The following is a 19,103-nucleotide window of genomic DNA, read 5'->3' as shown; positions in this document are numbered from 1 at the left end:
GAGGCCCGTGGGTCACGTGCCGGACGGGGTGGGGGCGTGGCACCAGGAAGCAGCCTCCGCGCCCGCTCCGATCGCGGTCGCCACCGCCCGGCCCGACTCGCCGCGTCCCGGTGCCGGCGCCGCTTGCCTCGCTCCACGCTGGCGGCCGCCCCCGGACTCCCCGCCGCAGCGGCGGCGCCCGCTATGGGCGAGGAGGACTACTACCTGGAGCTCTGCGACCGGCCGGTGCACTTCGAGAAGGCGAACCCGGTCAACTGCGTCTTTTTCGATGAGGCCAACAAGCAGGTCCGGGCCGGCCCGTGCCCTCCTCCTCGGCGCGGCCTCGACGCGCCCCGCCCGGCGTCCCCGGCGCCTCGGGGGCGTCCCGCGCGCACCCAAGCGGGGTGCCGGGGTGGGGGCCAGGCCTGGGGCCTCCCCTCGGGTCCCGGCGCAGGAGTGGCGCCAGCTCCGGGCTCTTGGGTGGGCCGAGGGACCGGGCGCTACCTCGGCGGGGGCTTTCTTCTCCAAAGTGACAGCTGGGTGGACCCCGAACCTGCGCCGCCCACCCAGCACGCCCTTTGGCCGGTGGGATCAGCTGTTAGCTCGCCAGCCCTTTCGCGGTGCCTTTGTTGTCTTTATATGTCACCAGTTACCCTTGCAGTCGAGGATTTAGACGTTGAGATTACTCTTACTCTCGGAATTTTGGAAAGGGGGGGAAAGCAGTGTGAGGAGTAGCAGGGGGAACTCAAGTGCATCAGGGGCGCCTTTGCCGTTCCGGATTAAAGTGTGTAGCCGCGTGGACCCCTGCCCACTCTCGCACAGTGGACTGCACTGGGAAGGGTATATAACCTTTTTGGTCTCTAAGCTCTTGTCCTTTAAAATTGAGGTGAACACCAGGCATCTGCAGTTTGATAGATACCACGTTAGTTGAGCTGAGCCAGGAGTGGGTGTAGTAGAAGTAATCGCCTGGAGGTGGGTGAATGTGTCTAAAAGTCTTTCAAAGTTCAGGCCATTAACGTTGCTTCTTTTCCCTCCCAGGTTTTTGCAGTTCGATCCGGTGGAGCTACAGGGGTGGTAGTTAAAGGCCCAGATGACAGGAATCCCATCTCATTTCGGTAACTGTTGACATTCACAGAATAATGGTCACACATGCCCATAATGATGTGTTTCTGTTTCTCATTCAGAAGGTGGTTTTAAAAACTTTGTTCCTTGGCTAAAGTGTATACACTCTTGCAAATCCCTGTGTGTAGAGAGATGCAAGCAGACACCTGCTGTGCAGTGTTGCTGGGACCTGTCAGTACTTAGTGTCAAAGTGAGGTGTGTAGAGTAGTTCTCTCTTGATTTGGGAATTAGATGCTCCAACATAGGGAACCCACTTCCTGGCACTTGAAATTAGCAAGTCAATTTACTGATTGCGCTCATTTCTGGCATCCTGACCAAGGAGGGCCTTCATTTCCTCCTCTCACCCCAGTCTTTTCAGGCTGTGTGGGAGGTGGAGGAGATTCCTGGTTAGTGTTTCCTATATAATAATCTATATTAAGGAAATCCCAGCTTCCACTAAAGGTGATTGGCTGTCCCGGTTTATGCAAGTTGAGCCAGTATAATAATGAATCGCACTTCCTTTCACTTTCAGAAGTATCTCGATTTGGTTGATAAATTATCTGGTCTTTAACTCCTGTGATTACGAAAGGGGAAAGTACAGTGTGGGCCCTCAGTTCAGTGGTGACTTACATTTTTTTGCAGGTGGCCTGTGCTAATAGAAAACAGTTTTTGAAGTAGAAAACAGATCACTCATTTGTTGGACAAACACTGATTGTAGCCTGTGTGCTAGGCACCGGGCATGTGCTGCCCGGTGCCCTTTTGCAGAACTCCTCAGTTTAGTGTGGGAGACAAGTGTGTGGACACATTCTGTTGATTGTGCAAAGTGCTGTAATGGCACTCTATTCAGAATTTGGGCGCACAAAAGAGATGAGACATTTATCTTGGGGTAGGCCAGTAAACAGATGGGGAAAGGCCTCCGAGAGGAGGGAGCCTTTGAGCAAAACTTTAAAGCTTGAATGGGATGATTCTACATGGGGAAGAGAGTAGGCCTTCCAGGTGGAAAGAACACTGAGTGTAAAAGCGAGCAAGCATGGTGTCTGGGGGAATTCCAGGTCTGTGTAACTGACATCAGGTGGCCTTGCAGGGAAGAGGAGGTGGCGGTTTGGCCCCTGGCAGGAGTCACCTTGAACCTTATGTATTCTACTATGGAATTAGGGCTTTATTTTCTTACTGAAAATTTGTAAGATGGGGCATGGCATGATCTCAGCAGTGCTTGGAAGGATCATGCTGTTCACAGCATTGAAGCTTTATTATTCGGGAGCATATCAACGTCAGGGATACCACTGAGCAATGATTGCAGTGGTCTGAGCCAGGCATATCAAAGACCAGACTGAAGACAGAGTAGACTGGTATCTCATGGGCACTCAGGAGATGCCTAGGAAAGTCTTGGGTAAGTTTTGATGGTTCTTTGGGTGTGGAAAATGAGAGACTGTGATGATCCAGATTTGGGGTGTTAGTAGAGTTCGAGGAGGAAGATACTGGATTTACCCTCTTTTAAAATTTAATTTTATTGGCAAAAATTTTAGGAATTTTGTGTATATTTAGAAGTTTTATCGTGGTAGAATTAACCGCATATATTTAACATATATAGTTGATGAGTCCTGACATGCATAACCGTCTCCACAATCAAAAGTTGGCTGGCGCTGCTCTGTAATCCATCCCTTGACTTCCCTTTGTAAGGTCTGTTTGAGGTCCTGTAGGTTGGGAAGTAAACAGGAAAGCTTACACTGCTTCTCACACACCGCTCTGGTGGGGTGGGGGGCGGGGGAAGGCGGTAGTGTCTGGAGAAGGTTGCTGTGAGGGTATTATTTATGTCTCAGATGATTCTCCTCAGAGAATCATCTGTTCTCAATTTGTCAGTCCCTTGTTAACCACAAAGCTGTAAAGTTCATCAGCAACTTGTTGCCAGTTGGGTTTTGTTGTTTGAAGACAAGTCCTGGTAGTTTCAGAAACATAATTTTCAACTTAAGATTTGCTGCTTCCTTTGAGTATACAGCTTTGCTCACAGAATGCTAGATGCTAGAATTTGGTTATTAGCTTTAATTCATAACATTTTTTTCCCCCTTAAAGAATGGAAGACAAAGGAGAAGTGAAGTGCATTAAGTTTTCCTTAGAAAATAAGATATTGGCTGTTCAGAGGACCTCAAAGACCGTGGTAAGACATATTTTTACTTACTTATTTCAAGTTTTATTTATTTAAGCAATCTCTACACCCAGCATGGGGCTCGAACCTCTGACTCCGGGATCAAGCCTCACATGCTCTTCCAGCTGAGCCAGCCAGGTGCCCCAGGACATACCTTTAAAGGTAGCACAGAGGAAAGGACATTAGAAGTACATTAGGAAGAGAATGAATTGCAAAAAACAGTGTTAAAGAAAGCCTTTATTATTTTAATGCCATGAAAGTTGTAGTTCCGTTGTATTATATTTCAGTTTAGAATTCTTGAAGAAGGACATTTTAAGGGATAAATACTTATGACCCTAGTTTGTCCTTTTTGACTTCAAAGTTTTTTTTAAAGTAATTTGGAGCCTCAGGCGTCTTTTGTTTTGATAGCTAGCTGCGCAGATGATGTGAGGTGCGAGGTGCGTTTTTGGCAACTTGGTGAATTAGCTTTACCTGGAATAGCTCCATTTACTCACTTCCTGCATCTTTGAATGGCTTGACCCCCAGGAGCAGACGATCAAAGTTGGAGCGCCGTTTGGCCTTTTTGCCTTTATAGGTATTCACCATCGTCATTTGTAAAGTAGAGTAGAAGCTGTTGGGAAGAGGCAGAATCTGATTTTCTTCTGCCAGGTTTCATTGCTGCAAGTTTTGGAAAGCATCTTAGAAGATGCAGCAACACATTTCTCTGAAATCAATTGATTTTCAGTATCAGTTTCTAAACTGATATATTCTAACTGAATATATATATATATATATATATTTTTTTTTTAATTGAGTTGTAAGGAGACGATTGTCCACATTGGTCCTCTTAGTTTTCTTGTCTTCTGTCTTATTTTTTGATGACTTTAAATTTGCCTTTTGGAAAAAAAAAAGAATTTGTCTTTTGTCTTGTTGTCTATCAACGTAGGTTGGCAGTATGCTGCTTGATCTAAATTTTCTCCTTTGTTTTTTTTTCTTTTCCTTCCCCCTTTTTTTTTTTTTTTAAAACTTTTCAGGATTTTTCTAATTTTATCCCGGATAGTTCTCAGCTGGAGTACACTCAGGAGTGCAAGGTATGGGCCTGGATCCTTTCTTGGCTGCCGGCCATTGCCCTGCCCTGTGCCGGTCCCATGGTGGAGAGGCCGCGGGGCGGGGGAATTGCTAGCGCAGGCTTGGAGGCGGGCCATCTGTCACCCTGAGACTTGCTGTGTGTGGGCTCTGGTCTCCGGGTTACAAGCCTATTTCTTCTATGAGATGGAATCGGGAGGACTCAGTGGGTGATGGGATGTTCTGCTCTTCTTGAGGCCCGTGCCCTTCTCCCGGTGCTGGCTGCGCCTCTGGCCAAGACCCTGGATTCCTCTTGGGAGGTTTTAAGAAGAGGAGTTTTCCCCTCTCCTGATGTTTCCTTTCCTTGATTTGGTGTCCCTGTTGTGTCCGTCCTGTTCAGCATTTGCTGAGAACCTTTAGGCCTTTATTCTTTCCCAGTGCCTGTTCTGCTGCGGTTAAGAGAAAGCCAGCTGTCCTTTGATTGCTTAAGGTAGAAGCTGCGGTTGGTTACTGTTTTCCGAAATTTAGTCTTTTCCCTCTGTTCTTGACCGAAGTAATCCAGATCCCGGGGCTTCAGTGAGGTGTTCCAGGTGGAAATCTGGGAACATTGTATTGCTCAAAAGAAAATTTGATTTGTTAGTAATAATCAAATCCGGGTAACTTTTAGTTAAGTGCTAGAGTATTTTAAGCTTTTGAAGAGAGTTACACAAACATTTTTTTATTGAGAAAATTTTTCGTAATCCCTTTTCAGACCAAGAACGCCAACATACTAGGATTCTGTTGGACCAGTTCTACTGAAATTGTCTTCATAACGGATCAAGGAATTGAATTTTACCAGGTATTAGGTTGATTGCTTATGCTCATGGCATGGGAGGTGCCGGGGAAGGTCTGTGATGGCAGTTTGGCAGCCTTTTGAATTCAGTTCTGAATAGATTGAGATTCTAGAGGTTTAGTCTCTTGTTTATTAGGTTTTTATTCTTTTTTTCTAATTACAAGAAATACATGTTTTTTTACGAAACAGTTAAACATTACCAGGATATATGGAAGGTAAAAGTCCCCCCCCATAATCCCTAGAAATAACTGGTATGAAAAGTTCAATATATATTTCTTTTCATACATATGTACAAACTTTTCTATTTTACAAAAACAGGAATGTTGTATGTAAACTTTTGTGGCTGGCTTTTTTTTGCATAGTAGTATGTCTTGGACACGTTGTCCATATTTTATCATTATTTTTTTTAAACAATCTTTGAAGTTTTATTTAAGTAATCTCTCCACCCACCCAACAGGGGGTTGAATTCACGACCTTGGATCAAGAATCACGTGCTTCCCACACTGAGCCAGCTAGGCGCCCTGTCCATATTTTATTCTGACTGAATAGTATCTGGTTGTGTGGGTGTCCTACAGTTTAGTTTATTCCATGTTGATGAACCTCTGGCTTGTTTTTATGTTTTTGTGATTATAAATTCTGCAACAAACATGTTTGCAAACATTTCTTTATGTTCTTGGTTGGGTGAGGCAGTTCTTGGAATTACAGCATAGGCACGAACTTCCAAAAATCTGAACAGATATTGCTAAATTTTTTTTTTTTAATTAAAAACATTTTTTTTAGCCTTTACTTTAAGTAAGCTCGACACTCCCCGGGTGGCTTGAGCTCACAACGCGGAGATCAGGAGTTGCTCCCTCCTTTGAGCCAGCCAGGTGCCCCCATACTTTCAGTTTCAATGTAGGAATCTCCATTTCCCATATTTTTGCCAGAACTGCATATTATCAGTCCATAGACGTATATTCTGGGTATTAACCCTTTATCAGATCGATGGTTTGCAGATGTTTCCCCATTCCTTTTCACTCTGTTGGCTTGACTTTGCAGCTGCTTCATCAGCTCGTAATATGTTCCAACTGCCTGACCTTGAGAAATGCATGAGAGCTTTCAGTGGAGCTAATCTGGAGGGTGTTGGGATTTTCGCGGGGTTGAATTTTGTCGACCTCGTGAATACAGAATAATTTAGAATATAGGGCTGGAGAAAATATGCCTGTGTAAGCAAACTGTGAGATGTTAATGCCACAGGACTTTGCTGTGGGCCCTCATCAGAGCCTTTGTAATGAGCACGGGTCAGAAACCACACAGAGCTGCACACGGGGCTGTATGTATATGGTAGCGCGGAGAGGACAGTCACACGGCTTTCTGTTCTCTGTGGTGGGAGAGTGTATGTTCACATCATCTAGACAGTCTTCAGTTCTTTTTTTTTTTAAGGATTTTATTTATTTATTTGACAGAGAGAGATTACAAGTAGGCAGAGAGGCAGGCAGAGAGAGAGAGAGGAGGAAGCAGGCTCCCTGCAGAGCAGAGAGCCTGATGCGGGACTCGATCCCAGGACCCTGAGATCATGACCTGAGCCGAAGGCAGCGGCTTAACCCACTGAGCCACCCAGGCGCCCTAGACAGTCTTCAGTTCTTTAAGAAATAAGTTAAAAAGAAAGAGGACGCTAGCTCATCCTTATTTTGTTCTACCCAAACTGTCAAGATAGCCGGGCCTGCCGACACTGACTTCCATGTCCGTTCTCGAGCGCAGTGTTCTAGGAGCATTAACGTCTTGGGTCTCTACACCATCTTCCTTAATGTATCAGAATATTTACAGTATATTTGAAACATGCCTTGACTATAAAATATTAGGTTTGCATGCAGCTTCTCACGAACATGATCATTAGCAAAAGGGAGCTGCTTCCGGGCTCAGTGCTAACTGCTAGGTGGAGGCCAGGAGGAAGTCTGGTGCTGCGGGCTGGGCGGTGGCTGATTCCACACGTGGGGCTCTGGGGCCGGTGGGTAGGGGTGGGGGTGGTGGCACGTCTACTCCTTGCCCATTGGTGGATGGCGCCAGAGAGCGAGAGCGTGGAGTCTCGGAATGGTCCTTGTGGTGACCTGGCCTGCCTGGGCTGTAACTGCAGTAACTGGTGTCTGAGCCTCCTTTTCTCCTCGGTCAGGTGTCCGTGGTGCCCATGTCTCAGGGGCATGCTGTGAGTAGATGAGCCAAGATTTGTAAAGCACTGAGCACCTGGATCAATAGCTGTAACAAAATAATAAATAATAATAGCTATTATTTGTTTATTTTAGAGAGAGTGTGAGCTTGGGGGGGGGTAGGGGCAGAGGGAGAGGAGAAGTGGACTCCCCACGGGGCCTGCAGCCCCCACCACTTGCGGCAGAACTCAAGACCCTGAGATCACCACCTGATCAGAAACTGGGAGTTGGACGCTCAGCTGACTGAGCCACCCAGGCGCCCCTGCTTTATATTGTTTTTTTAATTTCCTGTCAGTTGACTTCCATTTTACTGTTTTAAACTACTCTGTTCCCTGAACTTTGCTTCAGGTGTTACCAGAGAAACGAAATCTGAAACTCCTGAAGAGCCAGAATATCAATGTGAATTGGTACATGTACTGCCCCGAGGGGGCTGTGATCCTTCTGTCTACCACAGTGCTCGGGAATGTGCTGCAGCCCTTTTATTTTCGGGTAAGAGAGAGCCTCTCTTTAGGGAAAGTCCCTCCCTCTCCCCACCCCCTTCCTCTAACCTCCTGAGGTGTCAAGTACTTCCAAGGGGCAAGTTCCTCCAACCGGTGAGCTCACCACTTCTGACCACTAGAGGGCACACTCTACCCTCCCGTACCCCAAGAAGGACTCCTTGTGTGGGGAAGGTCCCAGGGAGTAAAGGCCATGGCAGGACTTTGGAAAGGATGGAGAGGCATAGTGTGTGCATAGCCTCACTGGTGTTATGGAAGGAATGCTAGAGCATCAGAGGGGTTTAATCGGCTTTTCCTGATACTTTTATCACCTAAACAGGCTGGCACTATGTCGAAGCTGCCCAAGTTTGAGATTGAATTACCAGCTGTGCCCAAGTCAACCAAGCTGAACCTTTCTGAGAGAGACATCGCGATGGCAACCATGTATGTCTTTTGAGATAATTTCTTCTTGAAATTGCTTTTGGTGATGGAAGTAGTAGAAGTGCATCGTAAGCCCTGTGGGACTGGCCTTTGACACATGCCCAACAGGCCCTCTTGCCCTTTTAGTGCCTAGATTTTATGAATATAGAAAACCTGCCATGGGCCTGGCATTCTTTGCTGATTTTACTAGGTTTGTGATCTTAGGGAAGTTTTTCCACCATCCTAGCCTGATAAAATGAAGACATTGGGCCAGTCTATTTCTTAGGTGTCTTAGTTCTAGAATTTTTTTTTTTTAATTTTGTGAGTAGCTGAAGCTTATCAAGGACTTTCTTTTAGCTGACATATATCCTACTTGCTCTAAAGAAGAACATACTTTTTTTATCTAACAAACATGGAACTGAATTACTTAGGTCAGAAGGTATATCTTCATTTGTAAATGCAGGTTATCTCAATTTTTATACTTCATTATGGAAGTTTTAAACACACAGTTATGGAAACTGATACAAAGAATATCGTATGTACCCCTAACCCTATTCAAAGAGGTCAAAATTTTGTTCCTAAATAACTTCCTAAATAACTTTCTTTGGCCTAAAAGAGTGGCTTTGAAGTTTAACATTTTTTAGCAGTTAGAATGCTTTTTTTTCTTTAAGGCAATCTTCTGTGGCCTTTTAGTTTGGAGAGTAGGTACAATGAGAACAGGCCTTGCCCATGAGCAGCAGGGACCCACTCCCTCCCCTTTGGTCTCATCCCGGTGGCAGACCTAGTGCAGTGCCGGCCTCCGGAATAGTGGTGCGCATGTGGGAACTGCTCGCAGCAGCGGTCGGGCTGTGAGGCTTGCAAATGAAGATGATTCTGTTGCCCTAGTATCAAGGAACATATTTACTACATAAACCTTGGAAGATACTGAAAGTTAGAGAAAACGAAAATGGCCTGAGTTTGTTACTCAAGAATAGCTATTAACACCGTATTGCTTTCTAGTGGTTTTGGACTTTGTGTTTGTATTTCCTTATAAAGGGTTGTGATTGAGTTATATTTCGTTTTGCATTCTCCCATTTTGCTTTATAATTGGCTTTGTTTTCTTCTTTTTTTTTTTAAACTAACTGCACTTTGTAAATATTTTTGTTGGCTGTGAAATACTCCATTAGTGAATTTGTCATAATTAATTCTGATGGCCTCCTACTTCAGCATCTAGAATGGAGGCATTTCAAGTGGCCCGATGTGACATCTGTCTCTCTGTTCTCTAGATATGGACAGCTTTACGTTCTCTTCTTGAGGCATCATTCCCGGACCTCCAATAGTACAGGAGCGGAGGTAGTCCTCTACCACCTACCACGGTATATTTAATGCTGTCCTCGTTCTCCGATTTTAAAATATGAACTAAAGCTTGCCGATCTATTTTTTGACCTTTGTGTTATCCAACAGAGAAGGTGCCTGTAAAAAGATGCACATCTTAAAGTTAAATCGGACGGGGAAGTTTGCCCTCAACGTGGTGGATAACCTGGTGGTGGTTCATCATCAGGACACAGAGGTGAGAGTGGTGTGTGCATTTCTCATCCGTCAAGGTTGCCGAAAAGAGTTGTGAAAATTGACAAAACATTCAGAACGAAGATTAGAAAATGCTTTTCGCGCTAAAGCTTTGGTCTTCCGGATGCAAATGGGTTTTGTATTCTAGATGGTTTAGGAAAAAACAGTGATTCCCTCTCTGTTGATTACAGTGAGTGAAAGACTATTCCAGAAAGTAGCACGTGTGGATATTCGAGTCTGGCCCAGTTATTTGGCTGACTCAGCTAAGCCAGGAACTTACTGCAGATCCACAGTCTTACATGAGCGTGTGAGCTTGGTGCTTCCTGTGTGAGGATAGATGATAATGCTGAGAGATCATAGTTTTGAGGCTCTGTGGCCCAAGAGAAAGACTGGGACCGGTCCTGCTATTTTCTGTGAGGTTGGCTGGATATCTGGTCATAGGCGACTTCTGTCCCACACCTCCTGCAGGTGGTGACCCCCTTCTTTTGACTAGCGAAGGTGTCATGAGTTAAAGTGAAAAAGATCTGGAATCATTTCGAGCTCTTCAGGTTCTGCCTGTCGTCAGCCCCAGGAGTGGGTGTCCGCGAGAGTGTGGGGAGCAGGGTCCCAGAGTAGTGATACCCCAGCGCACCCCCCCATCCTCAGAACCAGCCGGTAGGGGTGTGTTGCGCACAGACTCTACACTGATGGGAATGGCAGGATGCGAGAGAATGGAAGGGGCAGGCTGGGCCCATTGTGGCCCATTTCGGCGTCTTGAGTCTTTCTTTTCTCTCCACTGTAGACATCGGTGATATTTGACATCAAGTTAAGGGGCGAGTTTGACGGCACCGTCACCTTCCATCACCCGGTTCTCCCAGCACGCTCCATTCAGCCCTACCAGATCCCCGTGGCAGGTAAGGCCACCCCCGCCAGGTGGTTGGAATGAGGTGGGCAAGTGAGGGTTCCCAGGTCCGGGTGTTCTGGGGAGGGGTGATTTTATTTTTGTTTTTGTTTTTTTAAAATGAAAATCCTAATAATCATACCAGTAAAATTGTGCTGTTGTGAAAAGCATTTTGTAAGATACATGAATCTTCTTTTGAAGAAAACGGAATGATCTCCCTGAGTTGGTGCCCACTGAGCCAGCCAGGAGCCTACTTGACTCTTTGGGGTCTCGAGTTTGAGCCCTATGTTGGACCTGGCGCCTACTTGAAAAATAAGTAACTAAAACAGTTAGGATTACCTTCTGAAGCTGAGAGATTTTTTTAGTTGTTTAATGATTGAATACGCCCTCCATTTTTCGTTTGCCTGTGCTCTGTAACCCTGAGATTAGAAGTGGCTGCTTCTGGCTTTATTTGAATGTGGGATCACTTTTCCTTGCCTTTCTCCCACATTGTGTGTCATGGCTACCTAGTAAATACGCGTTTTCTTCTCACTGGTTGACCCCGGAAGAGGTTAAGGCTGTGCTGCTTTGAGATCTGCCCTACACGAGGTGGGAGGAGAAGGAAGTCAGGGAAGAGAGGAGGTCAGGATTTCTGTGAAGGGGAAAGAAACAGTTGGGCTCTTATTTTGCCTTTCCCAGTGTAATTGATTTCAAGCTAGATTTCACAGGAATAACATTCAGCTCTCTTTTAAAGGAGATTGGAGGGTAGAGTAAGCTGGTTGAAATTTCAGTGCGCACAGCTAGTCAGAAGGGCACACGTTTGGAGCTTCGGTAGCAATGTTTTCTCCTTAAAAGGGATTTCTTTCAGATAGTATTGTGGGCTTGGGCCCGAGGTGCCTGCAGTCAGGAGGGGCTCACACCTGTCAGGAAGATTCCGGTCTGGCTGCGGCTCAGAGGCCAGCAAGAGCTCCGCTTCCAGTCTGCCTGCCTTGACTTGTGGATCAGCTGGAAGCTTGATAGCTCTCTGGCAGCACTGGGGGAGGAAGAAGCGAGTTCTTATGTTTGATTAAGTCTTTTGGCTCTCTGTATTCCTTCCAGCATCTTCCTTTTCTTGGGTTCATAGTGTTAGCATTAAAAGAGTAGGTTGTATCCAGGCACCTGGATGGCTCAGTTGGTTAAGTGTCCCACCGTTTGGTTTTGGTTCAGGTCATGATCTCAGGGTGGTAAGGGCCAGTCCTGAATTGGGCTCTGAGCTGGGCGTGGAGCCTGCTTAAGATAACCCCCATCCACCCAGCCCCATGCACTCGCTGTCTCTCAAAAAAAAGAAAGAAAATGGGTTGTGTCAGATGTTTATCTTGTATTTGCCGCTTACCTGGCATGAAGGTAACACTGGTGAATTGGAGGGAAGACCACCTCCAGCCATTAAAAACCTCCTGCTCTGTTCAGTGGTTTGGGACCAGTCAGAAGACAGGCAGGTTCTAACTGGCTAGTTACAATCAAATGCCAGGTGTGCTCAAAATAATAGTCCTGACAAAGGTTAATAATTCAAAGGTCCATTGAGTCTTGGGCCTCCGGAGTGTGGGTTGGTAAAGCATCTTTTACAGTTATTGACTGTCTTGTTTTTCCTGCTAGACTGTAAGCCCCTTGCAGGCTTGTAGCATCTTTGTATCTTGCCCGCCCTGTGCGGTTGCAGGGCGTGCTGGCAGGAAGAGCTTGTTAGGCTGTTTTGAAAGAGGACACCGGCAAATTGGGGATGAGCCAGCTGCTGTCATTTCCCGTTCTGTTTTGTTCCACCAGTGGTCTTGTTCCACCAGTGTTGTGGAGCTGACTACACGTTAGGATCACCTGGTTGTGGGGGGCGGTGCTTTAAAAACCAAGGGCATCTGGCTCTCACATGGGAGCAGTTAAGTCCGCATGATTGGAGGCCAACGTTGAGGCCCACATGTAAGACCTTCACCCTCGGGTGCTAGATGCAGGTGTTCTTTGTCTTGGCTTATCTGACCCATGGGCCCTTTCCTCTTTTGGGTGGTCTCTTCCAGGCTGCTGATTAAAACCTATCTTCTGATTGTCCCTGGGTGGTGGGAACAGAACTGGGAATGATGTTTAGTTTGCTGGGCTTTGTGTCTCCGGTTCACCGACGGCTGCCTGCCTGATGCACAGGCAGTGTACCTGGTCGTCATGAGTCCTTGTCATGTGGGATTTGATTTGGAATCATCCAGGGACGTTTCTCAGTTCTTTACTGTGCGTGTGTAAATGATGATGAATCATCTTTAGTTATTACAGAAGAATTATGAAATCTGAATTGTTGATACTTTTCCCCTTCTTGGGAGACATTTTCATGGATTGTTCTCGACTTCTTTCTTCTTCCTTATAGGGGTTATCAGTGGGACAAGAGCGTTCATTCCTTTGTCATTTAACCACAGCTGAATAAACACTTACCGGTGGCTTTAGAAAGTACTGCATTTCACATCCTAAGCACGGGTGTTGACATGATTTTCTGATGGCATCGTTCTTGCCCACTTGTGTTTTTTCCATTTGCAGGTCCTGCTCCTGTGACCAGCCAGTCTCCTGTCCCTTGCAAACTCTGTATCTTTTACAAAGGCTTTGCTGCTGGGCATGGAAGGGAAGCTCTTGCCCCCTTTTATACTGGTGTCTGAGAGAGGTCCTATGGCCTTGGCCTTTTCAGCTGTGGATGATCTAAAGGCTTGGGAGCCCCCAGGGGAGCTTTCCTCACCACCCAGGGCCAAGGAGCCTCTGCAAGTAGGGGGCGGGTGGGCAGTGCCGATCAGAACGGGGGCTTGTCTTTTGTTTTCATCTCTTCCTGGTTTACCATTTCCTATAACACGTAGATTCTTCATCCTGGATTGTCTTTCAACCCGACATCATCATCAGTGCAAGCCAAGGTGGGTCAGAGGGGCGGTCGCTAAGTTAGACAGTACTTGTTGGCTTGGGATGACAGAAGTAGCCAGTGCTGTTTTCGAGGTGAATCTGAGAGATGACCACTCCCTTCAACCCCGAAGTGGGAGAATTTGTCACTTTATACTCTTTATTATTGTTTTATCCTGAGCCTATTGTTTTTAAAATTAATAGCTAAGAATGGCCATTCCCCTGCTTTTGGCCCATTCCACTCTGTCCATTCTGAAAAGCCAAACCCCATAGCATGGTGCACAAGACCCTCCCTGCCCTGTCCTGACCCTCCACCTCCACCTCCACACCCGCGTGTGCCTGAGCCCTTTTCTGTTCTGGCTGCACAGAGAGGTGTGCTCCTGCTTCCCACGGTGCTGGGGAGGCTTCTTTGGGATGCTAGTGGTCTTCCTGGTAGCCCCCGAGCCCCTGTATCTACCATTAGAGGACGTCCTATATCCGTCTTCAGTCATCCGTGAACTCTCCTGTCTCAGCTCCTGGGATTCTCAGGGCGAGAATTAGCCCTGGTGCCCCCGAGAGCCACTTCTCTCGTCTCCCTCTAGCTCTGAGCAGCTGTGGGAGAATCGAGAAGGGGATCGCTCAGATCATATTTAATGCAGTGTTAAATTCTCTCGTGGAACCCCAGTTGAGAAAGGCTGTGTGGATATTTGGGAAAGTCATGGATCGGTGAATGATGAGTTACAAAATTCCCTTGGGAGCCTCCGGAGTTAACTTTTTTTTTTTTTTCCCAATTTATTTATTTTCAGAAAAACAGTATTCATTATTTTTTCACCACACCCAGTGCTCCATGCAAGCTGTGCCCTCTATAATACCCACCACCTGGTACCCCAACCTCCCACCCCCCCGCCACTTCAAACCCCCGGAGTTAACTTTTGACTGAAGAACCACTGTGGGAGGAACCAAAGTGTAGGACCCAGGTTCATGCCACATGTTAACATCTTTTTAAATCTTCAAGGCTAAAAAGGGGGTTAGGTATAGGGATGGAACTGCTCTGAGTCACCCCCACCATTGCCCCCCCACCTCCGTTTTGGGAGCTACACCAGTGATGTGTCAGTGATCAGAGAGGGTCACCTCAGTGTAAGAAGCCATTGAGCATGCAGCTGTAGCGTGGCTGTCAGTCCTTCCGTCAGGTGCAGCCAGTGTCGTAACAGTGCTGTGCAGGATGCCCCCACCCCCGCCATGAATGTTTCAGGGGAACCACTTTTTGGGCTTTTGTTCCGATTTGCATCCTGTATGAACTTTGCTGCCTCTTCCACCCAGGCTACCTCTGGAACCTCCAAGTGAAGCTTCAGCCCATTGTAAACCTCTTACCAGATAAAGGAAGACTGATGGACTTTCTTCTCCAGAGAAAGGAGTGTAAGATGGTCATCCTGTCTGTCTGTTCGCAGAGTAAGTAGACCAGTCCTCCCGCTTAGTCTGGATTTCAGGGATGGGACTGTGCTGCCCACACCTTTCCTTGGGAGCTGGGCCACATTTTTGTGTCTTGTGCACAGCCTGGTCCTTCACTTGAAGGGTGGATCATTTAACCCCCTGGAAAGGTGATGAAATAGCAACGGGACTTATAGTTACTTGGGGATGAAAGCTAGATAGGATGGTGCCAGGTGAGAGCAACCCAGACGCCGCGGGGCATCTGAGGGTTAGGGCTCTGCCATCCCCAGCCTAAAAACAGACATTTTCCAGAATCCAAATCCCTCACTACAGAGATCTCTGAGCACTTTCTGCTGAAACCGTCCATAGCTACTTTTTCTAATCCCTGGGAAGGGCTGGTGAGTGAATTCTAGGCTTCAGGTCTCCGAACAATTCCATTTCTCTGGATGCCCACTGGAGGTAGGTTTGCCCTGGTGGCCCTTTGAGGTTAGTTCTTTCTGTCCCAGCAGCACGTTTGTGTTCCGAGTGGACGTAAACTCGGCTGACCTGTGTGAACGTTCTTTCCAGTGCTGAGTGAGTCCGACAGAGCCACATTACCTGTGATCGCCACGGTTTTTGACAAGCTCAATCACGAGTATAAGAAGTACCTGGATGCGGAGCAGAGCTACACAACGGTAAGCTGTGTGGGCTCCTCTCCGCCCTTCCCCCGTGTTTCCTGAGGAGGAGGCAGGACACCACTGAGGCCTGCGTGCTGAGGGGGCATGTGGCCGCAGTTGGGGGGCAGCTGCTGGTCTGCACGGCTGTGGGAAGCAGGAGAGCTGCTCCCCGTGGGTTTCTGTGCACCCCTGCTCTGGCTCCCAGGCTTCTTCAGCCCTGGCCCTTGCTAGTTGGAGCGTCTCAGGGCCTGCTATAGCTCCACATGACCTGCGCTGGGCAGACTGCCTTAGAGTCAGGTGAAGCAGTGCAGCGTGTCACAAAGCTCTCCCCGTCTGTGGCATTCAGGGAGGGCTTATCACTCGGACATCCAAACAGTTTTATACGTGGTCTTCACGTATAAAGGATCAGGATTTTATTAAAAAAAAAGCAGGACGCCATTCTGTTTTTATTAGGTAACAAACATCAGAAAGTCTGTGATTTGTATAGGGATTTTAGGGTTAAGAAAATGTGTCTCAAGAGGAAGCAGACTTACGCCTTCGCCTTTTAGTTCCATTCACGAACAGTAGCCGGTTTTCAAGACGACCACCTCTGCCTTCCCAAACCCTGCCTTAGCCTGCACGGGAGAAATTGTTTTGTCCAAGTACCATGTGCCACCTTCTGCTCCCATTTGAGGCGCACGGGGTCTAGAAATCGAGGCTTCTGGGCTTATTGAGAAGATGGTTCAGGTCACATTTGCCAATGTGTCCTTCAGGCACTAGAAGCCGGGCAGAGCCGGAGCAGTCCGCTTCTCAGGAGGCCGGTGCGGACGCAGGCGGTGATCGATCAGTCCGACATGTACACCCACGTCCTGTCTGTGTTCACGGAGAAGAAGGTGAGCGACGGGGCCTCTGGAGAGCTTGTTTTGCGGGGAGCTGAGTAAAGGAGTAGAACTCAGAATGCCATTAGACCAACTGGAGGTATCTCCGGTGAAGACCTAGTGCTAGTAGTTTGACTTCCAATACGGCCAGAACGTGACCATGGACGGGGAAGGTTCTGGATCTCTGCAAAACCAGCAAAACAGAACCATGGGCCAGATTCATGTGGAAACGAGGAGTGGAGAAATAAGCTGCAGGCGACCCCCTCGCGAGTCCTCCCTGTTTTTAAGACTTTTTTCTTTTCCTCCGTAGGACATGCCTCATAAGTTCGTGATCGCTGTCCTCATGGAGTATATTCGCTCGCTCAACCAGTTTCAGATCACAGTACAGGTACCTTCCAGTCAGCAGGTGTGGTCCCAAGTTAGAGGAGCAGGGGCCGCACACCAGACCCAGGATGCGGAGTGACTTTCCCGACACTACCGTCTTGTCCTGAGGTGGGAGGAGGGCATTCCGTCAGGTGTCCTGTGGACACACAGGGGACAGAAATCTGTCCCCTTCCTCGTGGAAACACGTACTCAGTCCTTAGAACAGCTCGGGTCCTGGGCCCCGTAGCCTCTCCTCTGGTGCAGGTGGGGGATTGGGAAATGTGCTGTCCTCCCGTCTGTCCTCAGCACTACTTACACGAGCTGGTCATCAAGACGCTGGTCCAGCACAACCTCTTCTACATGCTGCATCAGTTCCTGCAGTACCACGTCCTCAGTGACTCCAAGCCTTTGGTATGCAGCCCCTGTTTCTGTTCGTGGGCTTCAGGACTTCACGTTTAACCTCCTAACGTTTGATGCTGAAGCCGGTTTGAAAATGTGTCTTTCAGGCTTGTTTGCTCTTATCCCTAGAAAGTTTCTACCCTCCTGCCCACCAGCTGTCTCTGGACATGCTGAAGGTAACTCTTGCCACAGCCGTGTTCGGAACCGTGTGCCTATCTGTTCCTGGCTCGGCACTTACAGGTTCTCTCTCCCTCCCTCCCAGCGACTGTCCACCGCCAACGACGAAATCGTGGAGGTGCTTCTTTCCAAACACCAGGTGTTGGCCGCCTTGCGGTTCATCCGGGGCATTGGCGGCCACGACAACATTTCTGCACGAAAATTTTTAGATGCCGCGAAGCAGACTGAAGACAACATGCTTTTCTATACTATATTTCGGTTTTTTGAACAGCGAAACCAGCGTTTGCGAGGGAACCCTAACTTCACACCAGGTGAGGCTGTGGTGGCCGTGAGAGCAGGGAGTGAACAGACTGGCGGTAGCAGGAGCAGGCTGGCGGCCGGGACTTTCTGGGGGCCCTTCTAAGAACTCCTGGGTTAGCTTTCTTAGAAACAAAATGCCATCTGCCCGTGGAATCTGAATCCTGCTCTGGAACTTGCAGCTAATGCACTTCTGGTGTGGCCCATGCCACTGATCTGGGAATGCTGCTTTCTGAGGAAGCAGGGATAAGACAGGAAATGATGACAGGAAACCATGACTAAGGCATGTCACATGGCCTGGGGCTTACCACTGTTGGTCTTAGGAAGCCTAGGCTAATCTTAGCTCTCTGTCTCCCAAGTTATGAAACCTCAGGCATCTAGCTTCTTTAGGATGGGGAAGGAGCATGTGAGGTTGCGTCAGGCCCCCCGGTAACCCGTGTGGGGTGGCACTGCCAGGACAGGCAAGCCACTCGTGTCTCAAAGCAGGTGGCAGTTTGCTGGGGTTGTGAAGGTGCCGAACAGCCCTGGCAGAAGCTGTATAAATAAAAAGGACAACTCAGCAGCTTAGGAAAACAAGTGTTTTATGAAAGAAAATAAGTTAAAACCCCACCGTCCGTATCTATGAGCTGTGAAGCGTTCATTCTCTTGTTTTCCTTTTTGTGCCACATCTGATGAAATCTGTATTTCCTTTATAGGAGAACACTGTGAAGAACATGTTGCTTTTTTCAAACAGGTTTTTGGAGACCAAGCTCTAATGAGGCCTACAACATTCTGAAATCACTTGCTAGTTTTTTTTTTATATATATATATAAAAATGTGTACAAAGTTAATTTATTGCATTAATAAAGCTCTTTAAACTATAAAATGTTATAGTAAAATGTATCTACAACATCCTCAAGTGTTACTAAAAATATGATATAGAACTTGTGTGATGGCTTACTCCAAAAACAAAGGAAAAACATTGCATTGATTGGCCTTTAAAAAGTGTCAGGGAGCAGATCCCACTCAGCCTCACTAGCATCCCCTCCGTCTGCCCAGATGAGGGCTCGTTCCCCGAGACCGTGGAGGGCCCTTTGGCGTCTTGGAGCTGCCTTCGATTAGGTAATACTGCTTCACGTGTCAGCTTGTGGTCCGGAGTTGAAAGCACTAGGGCCGAAGCTGCTGCTGTTAGAGCCTGCTCTCCGCATCCGCCCTGACGACATGGTAACTGTCCCGCAGTAAGCCCACCGACGCACACAGTTCAAAGTCCCCAGGCCTCGCAAGAGGCTAGAAATTCAGGAGCTGTTCTCGCTCTGTACCTTTGTATCGCTCTTGAGTGGCCAAACTTTTGGCTTTATTTATGGATGGGCCTGTGAGGGATTTAAAAAAAAAAAAAAAAGCAAAAACAAACTTCAGAATCGTTTCTTCAGGAGAAACGGCAATCAGGTCGTTGTATTACAGTACAAACTTCCTATCCCCCAGAGATTAATACCCCCTCCC

The 19,103-nt window shown here is 47.5% G+C and overlaps 2 protein-coding genes across 3 annotated transcripts in view; one reads left to right on the top strand and one right to left on the bottom strand.

Annotated features, from left to right (window-relative positions):
* Positions 1 to 78: 78 nt before the first annotated feature.
* Positions 79 to 18,489, top strand: RMC1 (regulator of MON1-CCZ1). 2 transcript variants are annotated; one of them, XM_044243273.1, is made up of 20 exons: positions 81 to 285; positions 1,018 to 1,094; positions 3,151 to 3,235; positions 4,237 to 4,293; positions 5,019 to 5,105; positions 7,631 to 7,771; positions 8,099 to 8,202; positions 9,444 to 9,533; positions 9,622 to 9,727; positions 10,505 to 10,616; positions 13,124 to 13,168; positions 13,432 to 13,485; positions 14,768 to 14,896; positions 15,443 to 15,549; positions 16,284 to 16,403; positions 16,699 to 16,776; positions 17,058 to 17,162; positions 17,258 to 17,326; positions 17,413 to 17,638; positions 18,320 to 18,489. In XM_044243273.1, the coding sequence occupies exons 1-20, from the start codon at positions 184 to 186 to the stop codon at positions 18,397 to 18,399; spliced, it is 1,974 nt and encodes a 657-aa protein (XP_044099208.1). In that variant the 5' UTR covers positions 81 to 183; the 3' UTR covers positions 18,400 to 18,489. The 2 variants fall into 2 exon arrangements, with proteins under 2 accessions (XP_044099209.1, XP_044099208.1); XM_044243274.1 differs by lacking the exon at positions 18,320 to 18,489 and having other exon boundaries at positions 79 to 285; positions 17,280 to 17,326; positions 17,413 to 17,503.
* Positions 18,189 to 19,103, bottom strand: part of NPC1 (NPC intracellular cholesterol transporter 1) — a 49,309-nt gene continuing 48,394 nt past the window's right edge. Inside the window, exon 26 of the mRNA XM_044244395.1 lies at positions 18,189 to 18,973. Coding sequence (XP_044100330.1) covers positions 18,891 to 18,973 — 83 coding nt within the window. The 3' untranslated portion in view covers positions 18,189 to 18,890. The remainder of the gene's footprint in view (positions 18,974 to 19,103) is intronic.

This window comes from Neovison vison, chromosome 3, assembly GCF_020171115.1.
Source record: "Neovison vison isolate M4711 chromosome 3, ASM_NN_V1, whole genome shotgun sequence".
Classification (NCBI taxonomy): domain Eukaryota; kingdom Metazoa; phylum Chordata; class Mammalia; order Carnivora; family Mustelidae; genus Neogale; species Neogale vison.
This window is presented reverse-complemented; position numbering and strand designations above follow the sequence as displayed.

What these genes read in the sequence shown, in the direction of transcription:
- RMC1 (XM_044243273.1), top strand. Translation starts at nt 184, where the DNA reads ATGGGCGAGGAGGACTACTACCTGGAGCTCTGCGACCGGCCGGTGCAC. An exon ending in GTCCTCTACCACCTACCACG is followed by an intron (nt 9,534 to 9,621) that starts GTATATTTAATG and finishes GTTATCCAACAG; the next exon opens with AGAAGGTGCCTGTAAAAAGA. An exon ending in CTACCAGATCCCCGTGGCAG is followed by an intron (nt 10,617 to 13,123) that starts GTAAGGCCACCC and finishes TTCCATTTGCAG; the next exon opens with GTCCTGCTCCTGTGACCAGC.